Source organism: Dipteris shenzhenensis, chromosome 2 (assembly GCF_047967505.1).
Source record: "Dipteris shenzhenensis isolate YYH24624 ecotype China chromosome 2, Dip_SZ_1.0, whole genome shotgun sequence".
In the NCBI taxonomy this organism is placed as follows: Eukaryota; Viridiplantae; Streptophyta; class Polypodiopsida; order Gleicheniales; family Dipteridaceae; genus Dipteris; species Dipteris shenzhenensis.
Window position 1 is genome coordinate 45461768 of NC_141597.1, and position 13025 is coordinate 45474792.

The window sequence follows — 13025 nt, forward strand, 5'->3', positions numbered from 1 at the left end:
TGGGATGTGGCGGAAGCCTTGGGCTATTTTCTATGTCCTCAGGCACTTGGCCTCACGAGGATGAGGTTGCCAATCCGACAAGAGGAGGAGCTCCTAGATTTGGAGTTTGCAGATGATACGGCACTCCATATTGCCAGTTCTACAACCAGTCTAGAGCGAGTCAAAGGTGCGTTGTCCATATATTGTGAGGCTTCCAGAGCTCACATAAATTAGACCAGATATGTTGGCTTCTTCACAAGCACAGAGGAGAGCCACGAGTTCGAGGCTGGGGCACATATTTTGGCCTTCGATGGATCCCGAAAGGAAGACAACTAGATACCTGGGCTACCAAGTGGGTATCGACATTTCGGCAGAGCAGCAGTTCAGCCCGGTTCTAGAGAGTGTTCGGCGGAAGCTCTTGTATTGGAGCTCCGCAAAACTCTCTCTCGCAGGTCGAGCTCTAGTGGTGAACCAGGTACTCCTTGACACATCTTGGTACATCGCATTGTTGGTGCTTTCACCGAGGTTGCATGGGAGAGCTACGCCGATTGGTTCGGCACTTCCTCTGGTCGCGATCGAATGGCACCCGCAACACCAAAGCGAGGGTGGCCTGGTAGACAATGATTAAGCATAAGGTGGACTTGGCATCATTGATCCTAAGATGCAGAGTAGATCCCTCTTAGGCAAGCTTGTAGTGCAAGGTCTCACCCCAAGGATGGAACCTTGGAAGCTCCTATTACAGCAGGGGCTACACGCCTCACACTGGGGGCCAGTGTCAGCAGTCCTACAGGTGAATTTCTCCGAGGCACCGCTGACAAGGAAGGGTTCTCCGCTGATGCGGAGTCTCTATAGAGTATGGCAGAGATTGGCACGAAGACTCATCCGAGCTAGGCCGTTTTGCAGATAGGTGTTTGAGAGGCGGCCGCTCATCTGGCACCCGGAGGTCAAAGGCTCAGAGGGGCGCATGCTTGGGCAGCAGACTCATATTGGATGGGCACACTGGGACAGTGGACCAGCCACATCCGTTGGGACTTGGAGACGACTTCCCAGAGAGACAAGCGCTCTCTTATCTCCGAGGAGCAGGCACCAGTATACAAGAGATTGAGGAGGCCATCCCGGACTCTTGGTGGGAGGGATTATGGAGCCCTTGGACCCCCCATTGCTGGTCAAGACAGTTCTCGGACAGGAGTACCATCCGGATACGCTTCTGTAGGGAGAGTCTTGGCTTCCCCCAATCTCGCTTTTACCAAGTGGGACCAGGAGGATCTCTGCAGGCTAAGAGTCGGAGATGGAGGAACAAACAGAGGTGGACTTAGAGGACTTAGCAGAGGATCAGGATATTGGGCCGCATGGGCAGGGCATGGTACATCGACCCCAACATAGTCTTATCAACCCCAGAGGGAACAATATCGCGCTTATGGATCTAGGAGGGCAGACCTTTATGTGACCTTCAGTTAGACCCAGGGGAGTGGTTGTGGCTAGCCCACATCAGGCACTCCAACCGGGTGGAGAAGGTGTCTTTCTTCTCGTACACTACTTGTATTGGGCACCGTTTACAGCTTGAGGCAGCAGCATGTTGCCCCACGAGGGAACGTCACTGGCTATAGCAGGATGTCCGTGAGAGCTCATCGGCTGCTTTTGGCCCCGCCTTTGGACGAGTTTGTGCCCACGGAAGATTTCTTATTTCTTCTGGCTGTTGGCACATGGGGGCCTGCCCATTGGCCTATGGCTGGAGCAAATGAGGATAGATGGCAAATGCACTGGTTGTATGGATGGAATTTTGGAGACGATCCCGCACTGTATTTGGGGCTGCCCTCTCGCACAACAGATATGGCTAGCGTCCTTCATGACTGTTGCTAGCACGCGAAGGATGAGCAGGGATTTCACGTGGGGATGGTGGCCTGGCTCACCGAGGAAGGCCACGCCTTTGCGATCGACCCTGTCACACCGGCTTGCAGGATACATGGGCAGCAGGTTTCCCAGATTGAGATTCACGATGCAGTTCAGCCCTCCCATCCACGCCCACCACCTCTTGCGGAGGATGGTGTTTGCGAGATTGTTGCCAGCATCACTGCCAGGAACGTCAGGGTGGCTCGATGCAGCCTGGTGATGGGAGGCCAGATGATTTCTTAAAAACCAAGGAGGGAAAATCCAAGAAGAGTGGAGAAAGGAGAAAAACAAAAGAGAAGATTGGGAGAAGGAAAAGGAAGAAAGAGTCAACCAATATGAAGAAGAAGCTACAAACCATGCACGACAGGCTGGAAATTTTCATTAGATGGAAGAATCACCTGGACTGCACCAAACATGTGCAAGACAATGGAGGAATTACAATCCGCTAATGAGAAGTTAAGAGGGAAGTGGAAGCTATGAGGACAGCGCATGAAGCTACAGACCATGCTGGAAAACAATTCAAGCAGATGAAAGAGTCGCCCGAGCCTGCACTGAGCATGTGCAAGGCAATGGAGGATTTAAATTGAGAGAATGAGAAGCTTAAGAGGGACGTGGAAGCTATGAGGACAGCGCAGGGGAAACATGAAGTAATGGTGAAGGGGGTGGCAAACAAACATGTGGAAGTGGAAGGAGAAGGAGATAGCTACACTCAGGGCAGAAAGGATTACCGGGAAGAGGGAAACGGAGGCAGTCACAAAGACCGAGCGCAGAGCAAAGACAGACCAGGAAACACACGACGGAGGTTCAATCTGTTTTGGCTCTACTTAGAGGTGACCACCAGACACGAGGGTTCTAGTTTTGATTTTGATATCTCTTGTCAGCACTCAGCATACTACAAGGGTCTCAGTGCACCATGCAACTGCACCAGCCCATGATGGTTTGTATTTGGATCGACTTTGGATGTACCTTTTGTCCCATAGGCTTGAAGGCCTTTGGAGGACATTAATCCTCTCTCTCTCTCTCTCTCTCTCTCTCTGCCTTGACAACAACATTGATTGGACCTTGATCCTCTCTCTAATTCCCCCTGTTCTGCAATGTCATTCCACAGGAAAACTCTTGCGTATTTTGGCATTAGGATAGATGATCTTACCATCCTGCTGACTAGGCCTATCAACAGCCTGACAAAGCAACTCAAGGTGATGAAAAAATTCATTGTTGAAGTCAGTTCGACGCCTTGCAACTACAGCATCCAGCTCTGGCCAATGTTCTTTGACATAAGTGAGCAATTCGTTGTGCCTCTCCATGTCATCATCAATCTGTCCAACAAATTCCAAGCTATCTAATCAGTTCTCCAAAGAAGTACACTTCAGACATCATGCCTGCTGGCTCCTAGAGGCCAGTAGACCTATTTACAAGACAATCCAGCTCCTAGACGCCCAAGGGTTTATGGCAACAAAAAAATTTGGTTTGAAAATGGCAACATGATATCAAGGTATATCAAGTAGAAAAGACCGAGGCAGGTTGTAGTACTTATAATATGAGAAATAGAAAAAATTAACCCTTAGTGATAGTTTAAGACAGTGCAAAAATGAGTAGAATGGCCAATCTCTGGCGGCTCTGCATGGCCCATTCTAAGGCCTCCCAAAATGAGAAAATATTATCAAAAATACTTCTGCCATGCACAAACCCTGTCTGCGTGTCATGAATCAAATCTGGAAGAAAAACCTGTAGCCGTAGACTAATGGCTTTCGCTAGAATCTTATAAAAAGTGCCCAATAGAGTGATGGGTCTCCATTGAGACACAAGATTCCTATTACATTGCAAAAGTTTATGGCATCAATGGACATCGCAAAAATACCTTGCTTCCCAATTATGTAATGAGCATTATTTAATACTTGCTATGCTATGAACATTTTTTGTTATTACTTTGAATCTCACAGTACTACCAGTTAACAGGCTAATGAGGAGCTAGTATCAACTTGGGATGGCCATTAAGGCCAAAAGAACTTAAAGGGGGATCATAACGATACTAAGCACTTCTACTCAATCGTTAAAAAATGCTCGAGGTCCATCAACCAGTCATGTATGTGCACTAAAAAGAGCTACAAGGATGAAGAACATTAGAAACGTGCGAGTTTAGTAAAGGAAACACAAATGCATTGGCAAAGATCTCACCCAAAGACTATTCTCATAGAGAGAGGGTAAGGCTGAAACCCTTTGTGTGTGTGTGTGTGTGTGTGTGTGTGTGGATATTTATCATTTCTTCCGTTCCTCCCTGCATCGCTCCCTTCAAGACGCACATTTCATGGGAGATCTTCCTCCCGCCTAGCTTTAGTTTTGGAGTACTAAATACTCTTCACTAGAGCAGCTATGACTATACTTTTTTCCACCTTTTTCTAGTTTATGAGTAATAGCTGTTCTACTTTGGGACAGCTATAAGTGTACATTCTTCTTAATGAAAGGTTCTTTGCAACAACAAAAAAAGCACGCGCACATGTGTGTGTGTGTGTGTGTGTGTGTGTCAAGTACGTTCAGCGCCTTTACATCTCTATTTAACCCTGCCTTTCCCGTACAGTTCCGTGCATATTTCCGTGCAGTATCTTTGTCCGTACAAAACCTCCGTACAGTATCTGATATTTCCGTCCGTACAGTATCTTCCGTACAGTATCTTGGCTGTCCCGTACAGTCTCTTGGCTGTCCCGTACAGTTCTGGTACAGTATCTTCCGTACAGGTTTTCCGTACAGTATCTTCCGCACAGTATCTTCCGTACAGCCTCTGCTGTACAGTTCTGGACTTCTTCCCTGTGCCTTTCCGTACATTTCTCTGTCTGCTTCATCTTTCACTCTATTTCTTTCTTGCTTTGCCATATTTCAATCATGGCTTCAGGTTCCGACGTCTGTACATATGCTAGAAAAGAAAGACCCGCAGATGCCAAGCGCCGTCCTTCTCAGCCTGCATCACAAGATGATGAGCTTACTATGGAAGCTCAATATGTGTTTGATACACTTAAGGATGACTTTCAGCAGTCACGACAGGAATGGGGCAAACCAGTTCCAGAGGTCACATACAAATTGAAATTGCCCTCCCTTGTGAATCCTCTCAGGAAGCTATCTCAAACCGCAGTAATAATTTTCTTTCCAGGAAGAATCCCAGCAGCCAGTGATGTTGTGCAATGGATCAAGTCTATCCTTGGAGGATGCTTTGTAGAGGGTGTCTATTTTGCATCCAGAGGCTTTTATGAGGTGCACTTATCAGATGCCTTGTGTAAGCAGAGGCTCCTTGAGCTTTCTCCCCTCTTCTATGGGAAGCAGATGGTACATGCCATGCCTTGGTCCCCAAACAAGGATTACCAAAGTCTTATACGACATCATTGTCCTGTATGGGTTGAGGTTGTTAACTTCCCGGATTATATGCATGAAGAATTGCCTGGCCTGGCTGCTTCATTGGGACAGGTCATTTGTCCTCCACGCTCCATGGGAAATCGTAACAGATTCTACATCCTCTGGGACACTGACATACCTACCCCTCCTTCTATTGCAGTGGAAGTTGAGGGTGTGCAATTGGGGAAAAAGTTTTTCGACTTAAAATGGGGTGTGTTTGCAGGCGCTTGCTTTGCCTGCCACAAGTTTGGGCATCTAGCCTTTGAATGCCCAATGGTTCTGCATCAACCCCCTCCTAATGCCTTGCCGCCACAGACACGGGAGAAGAATGAGAATTTGCAAGCTAAGGCAGCAAATCGAAATGGAGCAAAGAATGCTAAACCAGTTAATCAGGTGCAATCACTTGCTGGAAAAGCAAAAGAAAAAGAAAAAGAGAAGATGAAGCAATCTGTGGGGACAGATCGGGATGGTTTTCAACAGCCTAAGAAGGTGGTTATATTGAAGCAACGCCCCTTTCAATCTCGTCAATGGGATGCTTCTTCTCCCTCACCAGGACAAGCTTCCACTTCAGCTCCTGTCCTTCAAAATTGGGTGGGGGTTTTGAAGAAGGGCATCCCCATATGTGATTCTGAAGAAGGGGAGAATGCTATATCTTTCATGGATCATGAAGCCCGGGGCGCCATCGTGGGACGGGGTCGCGGCGGCGTCGGTTTGGAGGCATGGGTACGCAAGGCATCGTCGAGGGGCGCGACAGCGTTCGGGGTACCATGCGGGTGCTCTGTCAAAGTGTGGATCGTACTAGCCTAATCTATCAGTTAATGAGCATAAAGATCACGGAGGATCAAACCAAATATGGTATGCCATGGAGAGAGAGACAGGAAGTATGAAACACTCAATCTATTCCAATGTATATTCTCAACAATACATGATAGGCTTCTTATATAGAGAGAGCCTTTAGAATAGTCAAACCATGTGGGATCCTCTCATCCACATCTCTCCTTGTGGATATCCTCAATCCACATCTCCACATCATGTAGTCCACATCCTAGGGTGGCTACTTTAATTCTTTCCTTATCACATACCTTTGCCCTTTAATCTATGTGCTCATGGCACCATATCTCAACACCTCCCCTTGGTGCCATGATCCTTTGGCTACTGCAAGGTGGTCAGATGTGAGTTACATTCCATCACCTCCCCTTAGTGCATGCATTGCTACTTAAGGTGGTCAAGTGTGGATTTTCCATGTCAATACCTCCCCTGGGTGCTTTCATAGCTACTCTCAGGTGGTCAGGCTTGATTTACAAAACATAGGCAAGGTTGGCAAGGTTTTTGCTTTTCAATGCTTCATGTCGATGGCGTTTGCTTCTTCGCTTGACATAGCTAGATGCTTGATGCTTTGTTCTTCCATGTGCTTTGATGCTTTGTGTGTGGATGCCATGATTTTTGCTATGGTCATCTCATGCACTTGTGCTTTTGGCATGCTTTCTGCATTCATGCGTTGATTTTTCATTTGTTGCAAAGGTCTTACCAATTGATTTCTTTCAATATTGGCAGTGTCTAATTGCTAACAATGATTCTGACTTGATAGACGCGTAGAGCTCGAAAAAACGATCACTTTTCCTTTTTAGAGCATGTCCAAATTCTTCCTGGATTGGAAGTTACGGCTTGTCAAAGGTTCTATGAAGAAGAGGGTCTTTGATGATGTGGCACAGGGATTCACATGCTGAATTCCATACTGTGCTTAACAAGAGACTCTATGCTTAGGTGGCACTGTGGTGATGTGGCAGTTAACCTTAACTTAACTATGGTTATTTGCCACGTGTCCTTATCCTCTCCACACCCAGGGTCAGATGAACTTAACCTATACTGGGTCAAATTCTATCTGCCACGTGTCAACGCCCTGACCATTGGACAAACTCAAGGTTAGCTTGATCTAACCTTGGTGGAAGCCTATCTGCCATGTGTCTTTTTTTTTTTTTTGAGGAGAACTGAAGCTTTGAAGCTTGCAGAGAAATTGAAGCGACGACGTACAACAACGTATGCACGGGCAACCGCAGTGGCAAAAGAGTCGAGCCAGGAGTCCATTGTCTCACTGTGAAAACCCAGTGTCACCGATCCGCTTCCATGTAAGGCTCAACCCCTTCAATTGGCAATTAGGAGAACTGAGAGCTTGGGCAAGGCTTGCAACCCTTGATGCATTGACCGACACCTCGAGCCTTTCCAATAGACAGGATTGGGTTGTGATGGCATGAGCAATGCTAGAGGTGTCGCTATTGGAGCGGACTGGCGACGTTGAAGGCATGAGGCTAGCTGCTAACAGAGCTATTGAAGGCTAGCTAGAGCACAGTAGATGTGAGCCATTTGGAGGTGATTGCAATCACGCTATGGAGCCAAAGTGATTGTAGGAGCTAGGAGGCTGCGCTGGTGTTCATCGTCAGGGGGTCGGCTTGCTTGCCTTGTGTGCTGAAGGTGCGTGCGTTGGAGGAGCCTGAGAAGGGCCTAGTGCACTGCTCATTTGCACCAGCGTTGGATGAGGCTGGTCGGTTGGTAGAGCTTTAGAGGCTGGGTCACTGGGAGCACGAGTCTCAAAAGGGGGCGGAGGCCTGAAAACATGCTCCCGTCTTCACGCGACACAGTCAACTCTGCGGCTTGATGGAGTCAAAGGCGGCATCCAGGTCCCATTGAGCACATTGCACTGCTGTTTGGAGGAGCTTAACTGTGGGAGAGCTGGCAGCAGCAGCTTCTGTGGACAGCTTCAGGCCGTAGATGTCGAGGGAGCGTAGAAACTACTGGCGCAAAACTGCTGGACAACGAGGCTGTTGGTGGTTGTAGAAGGAGCACTACTGTGGCAGTTATGGGCTATGGAGCTGCGAGAGATCAAGCTATGGGAAGTCCATTGTGGATGAAGCTTGTTGATGAAGAACCTTTCTTCCAACCGCCTCACAGATTAGAGGACAAACACACTCTCTTGAATGAGACTTCTCAAAGGATGAAATGGAATCCTAACAATGAAATCTCAATGCTAATCAAAGAATTTCCTAACTAAGAAAAAACATCTCTCTCTCAAAGAACGGAAATCTCTATCTACCTAAGGATTCTTAGATCTATCTCTCAATGACCTTAATCTAATCTAGGCTTAGCTAAACCTGCTCTGATACCATGTCAAAGTGCGGATCGTACTAGCCTAATCTATCACTTAATGAGCATAAAGATCACGGAGGATCAAACCAAATATGGTATGCCATGGAGAGAGAGACAGGAAGTATGAAACACTCAATCTATTCCAATGTATATTCTCAACAATACACGATAGGCTTCTTATATAGAGAGAGCCTTTAGAATAGTCAAACCATGTGGGATCCTCTCATCCACATCTCTCCTTGTGGATATCCTCAATCCACATCTCCACATCATGTAGTCCACATCCTAGGGTGGCTACTTTAATTCTTTCCTTATCACATACCTTTGCCCTTTAATCTATGTGCTCATGGCACCATATCTCAACATGCTCGGGGCGCCACACATCCCGACCCGACCCGAGAGCCCGAGGCACGCTCGTGGGATGGGGGCCCGCTCGTCCTCTGTGGCAAAAGATTGCTCGAATGCTTCAGCCTAATCTGCCAGTACCACCACTTGAGCTTCGGGATAGGCTTGATTTGGATTCCTCATTCCCCACATTCGTCGGCCCGTCCCTTGCAGCTGTCTCACATTACGGTATCTTCCTTATATAAAGTTTTGCTCCCCCACCTCAGGCTTCAGGTAAGGCAAATCAACTCTCGCGCATGAATTGCCCAACAAAGTGGTGGCGGAAGAGATTGCAGCGGCTTTGGACTTCCAAAGTTCCTCTTCGACAACAGGTTTTCTTATGGCGGGCATTGTCACATGAAAACACGTTTCATCCTGTCGAAACGCGACGAAATGTTTCATCACGAAACATTTCGGAACAAGACGAAACGCTCTGCATAAAACATTGTTCGTCCAAATCCTGAAATATTTTTTAAAACAATTTTTTCCTGTTTTTTCAATGATTCAGTGTTCATATATCTAGATTCTAGATTCCATATGCTTTTCAATCCTTAAAGATTGATTTCTCTGAAATTGAAACTTGAGAATCAAGATTGAAAGCTTGAAATAAATTTGAACAATGTGTTGGTGTTTTAAATCTCCTTTTTGGGTGTCTTGAATTATATTCCTCTTTGTTAACTCTGGACTCTATGGAAGGATAGAAATCATAGAGTCTTTGGTGATTCTACTTTTTCTACTTCCCTTTTTTCAGACGCTCTCTACAGAAATCTTTTTTTTATTGTCTGCAAACCAAATATATAGACTATGATGTATATTTGTCATATATTGAAACCTTCAGCTGATGTACTTTTGCGCTCCCCATTCTGGGGAAGCCATTGTGTAATATAAAGCATAACAATTTCCACACAAAAAAGTGTGTATACCCTGGGGGGTGTGTGTGTGTGTGTGTGTAGTGTCACCGTGTGTGAGGTGTGTGTAGAGGCACTAAGCAACGATGGTGTTTCTGTACCGTCTGCCTTTCTGGGTCATAGAGTGGAAGGTGGCGCAGGAGGCATTGAGCAACCATACATCTGCCTTTCTAGGTCATCGCTTCTTGGAGAGGCTTCACAAGGTGTTTCGCCTTTGCTGGAGTCAGCCTTCAGTGACGCATTCTGCAAGGATCCCTTGTAGCAGCTTATCGTCAGCCTTTCATTTTGGCTGACAGCAGCTGCCAGCTGCTGTCTGTTTGCCTTCAGATAGTTCGTGGTGAACTTTGGTGATGATCTACAACCTCTCTTACGCTCGTGACTGGTTTTCTGGCCGCTGCTAGCCTTTGTCCTCTTTCATGCCCCCCTCCATCGCCGTTTTTCTCTTGTTTTTTCCTGTAGCATGCTGCGTGGGTTGTGTGTGTGGGTTTGTGGGCTGCAGTCCCTTCTTTCCAGCTGATCTTCCTAGGTTATTTCCCTTGTGAAATATTTTGTCATTTACCTCTTTTTTGGCCTGCCCCCAATGGGTAGGCCTTAGTAATTGTTTGGCTTGTGTGTGTGGGTTTGTGGGCTGCAGTCCCTTCTTTCCAGCTGATCTTCCTAGGTTATTTCCCTTGTGAAATATTTTGTCATTTACCTCTTTTTTGGCCTGCCCCCAATGGGTAGGCCTTAGTAATCGTTTGGCCTCCAAAGAGAAAAATCAAGTATTTAGTTATTTTTATGTTCACTTTTTTTTTGGCATGCATTGATTGGATGAGCATATGAGAATCCCACCTTTTTCTATCTCTCTCTCTCCTCTCATCCCTTCAAATCCTCCACTTCTCTCTCTCTCTCTCTCTCTCTTCTTCTTCTCCTTCTCTCTCTCTCTCACCTTGCAATTCACCCCCTTTTCCGCTCACCATCTAGGGCAAGCCACATGAATGAAATTCATCTTGTTTCTTCTTCTAAGCCTAAGGTTTTACCTCACTTTCTCTGTGATATAAAGCGTCTCTCGCTGTGTGTATCCTGCTTCCAAGTCAACGCTCTTCTTAGTTTTGGGACTTTTCTTTTGTATCATAAGATGGCAGCTTATGTGAAAAACTTTCAGCAAAGAACGATTGGCTCTAAACAAGAAACAGAAAGCAAGCTTTGGGTCAAGATGACCTGTCTTCACCTCTCAAGAGGCACAATTGGTTTTTGATGTTATGCATGAAGAATTTGAAGATAAAGATGCCCCTCCCACTATAGGAATTATGGTGGAGGTTAATGAAATAGTAGACCCAATACGGGAATATTCCAAACACGCTCTCATTATCTTCTTCCCATTATGCAACTAAGGGCTTTTTTGAAGTTATCATGTCACATGAACATCACAATTAAATGGTTTTCGAACATTCCCCTCTTTTTTATGGGCAGCAAAGGATGCATCTCTTGCCTTGGTCACCTACTCAGGATTACCAAGCATTGATCAGGCAGCGCTGCCCGGTCTGGGTGGAAGTGGTGGAATTTCATCAATGCTTGGATTCACTCTTACCTAAAATTGCAGCATCTTTGGGGAAGGTGGTATGTCAACCTCGCCCAAATGGCAATTCTAACGGGTTTTGCATTCTCTGGGATACAGGAAAAGACCACTCCCAAATCTTACTCCGTCACAATTAATGATGTGGCTATGAGAAGTGCTTTTTATAGGCCGAAATGAGGTCTTTTTGCAGGAGCATGCTTTGAGTGCAAAAAGTTTTGGGCATATGGCTTCCCGGTGTCCATTGGTGTTGCATAAAATCCCCTCTCGCAAGATCTAACCCTATCGAAACCCTGGTCTACCACACCGGAATCCTATGCAAGCAACTCGCCAAGCAACCGTGATTATGTATTTTAGATGCTCCATAGAGGATATAGACGGACGAACCTCCTTCAAATTCTTTGAAAGCTTCAAGAGATCGCGTTTCCTTTTAGCGTCGGTTTCCTGATTCGCTTTGGACTTGCACCGCTTGAAAAAGTAAGGCCTAATCTTGCTCCAATCCTGACTGTATGCCAGCAACTTTTTCCATTCCTCTTTTTTGGTCTTCTCGCACATGAACACCTCAATAAGTCTGTCACATACTCTGCTCATAGTGTAACCATGCTCGAGTTCAAAATCCAGGTCATCTCCATTCCCATCGTCAGCTAGACCGTTTTGAACTTCAACCCGAGGCGAAGTCCGGGAAGAATCGGTCTTTCCTTCAATGGGGGTAGCAGAGGTCTGGGCCACAGTTTCCGACCTCTCAACAAGCTCTCTTTTAGAACCAGGGTCCTCGACAGCGGTGGCAGCATCTGTTTTGCGTTTGGAGGCACCGGCAACTGCCAAATGACTTCAGAGTAAACAGTTATATCGACCAAAGTTATGAACCCACGAAAGCAAATGAGAGGAAATCGACAAATGATGAATTGGGTGCAAAGCAAAAGGGAAGGATTCTTACGAGTTTTGGGAAGGAAGGCTGGTGGGTCGTGGGAGAAGGAAAGGGAGAGGGAGGGGTTGAGGGAGAAGGGGAGGTGGGAAAAGGAGGAGGAGGAGGAAGGAGGAGGAAAGGAGCAAAGAGAAAGTTTGGATTGATTGAGTGTTGTTAGCTCAAAGGAGAAGCACTTGACGTGGGTGGCAGCCATAGCATGCAACTGAGCTTCCCGCCAGCTTCACCTTCTCTTAATGGTGAGTTTAGTAAGCTCTCTTGTCTTGGTGGGCTTCAAGTTCTCTTCCTTCATGTGAATAGCGCCTGTTTCCACGTCCCGGTGACTAGTAGCACCTGGTAAGGGCCTGTTTCCACTCCTAGGTCCGTGATAACGATACACTCCGATGCCCAAATGAGTCTGCCCTTGCGTCCATGGGCTAGATTGGGCACTGGTGGCCAATCTATCGTTATCACGCATCCGGGTGACGTGGAAATAGACCCTAAGCTCTCTTGTGTTGGTGGTCTTCATCAGCTTGCTAGCCCATGGCTCCTGGTTCCCACTAGCTTCCCACTCGAGACGGAAACAATATGAATTTCATTCATTGGGCCTAGCCTTCTTGAAACTTTTCCTCATTCATTTAGGTTGTTAGCACTCGCTCGTTAGAGTCAATGGTTAAGAGAGGGATTTGGGCACGGTTGAACTAACTAGTGTAAAAAGCCACATATTATTATGATTTTTTGGAAATGGTTTATGTGGTGGTGAAGTAGAGTTTCTTTACACCTTTACTTGAGTTAATTTGGGTGGTGTTTATGTTATTATGGGCAATTGCATCCGAAATTTTGCATTAACTTTGCATTGCATGACAAGTTTGGATCGCTATTT

The 13025-nt window shown here is 46.4% G+C and overlaps 1 protein-coding gene across 1 annotated transcript in view; it reads right to left on the bottom strand.

Annotated features, from left to right (window-relative positions):
* Positions 1 to 12390, bottom strand: part of LOC147904839 (uncharacterized protein At4g37920-like) — a 34437-nt gene extending 22047 nt beyond the window's left edge. Inside the window, exons 1-3 of the mRNA XM_087395772.1 lie at positions 12176 to 12390; positions 11626 to 12056; positions 3020 to 3185 (exon numbers count right to left, since the gene is read on the bottom strand). Of these exons, the coding sequence (XP_087251898.1) occupies positions 3020 to 3185; positions 11626 to 12056; positions 12176 to 12359 (781 nt within the window). The 5' untranslated portion in view covers positions 12360 to 12390. The remainder of the gene's footprint in view (positions 1 to 3019; positions 3186 to 11625; positions 12057 to 12175) is intronic.
* Positions 12391 to 13025: the final 635 nt, after the last annotated feature.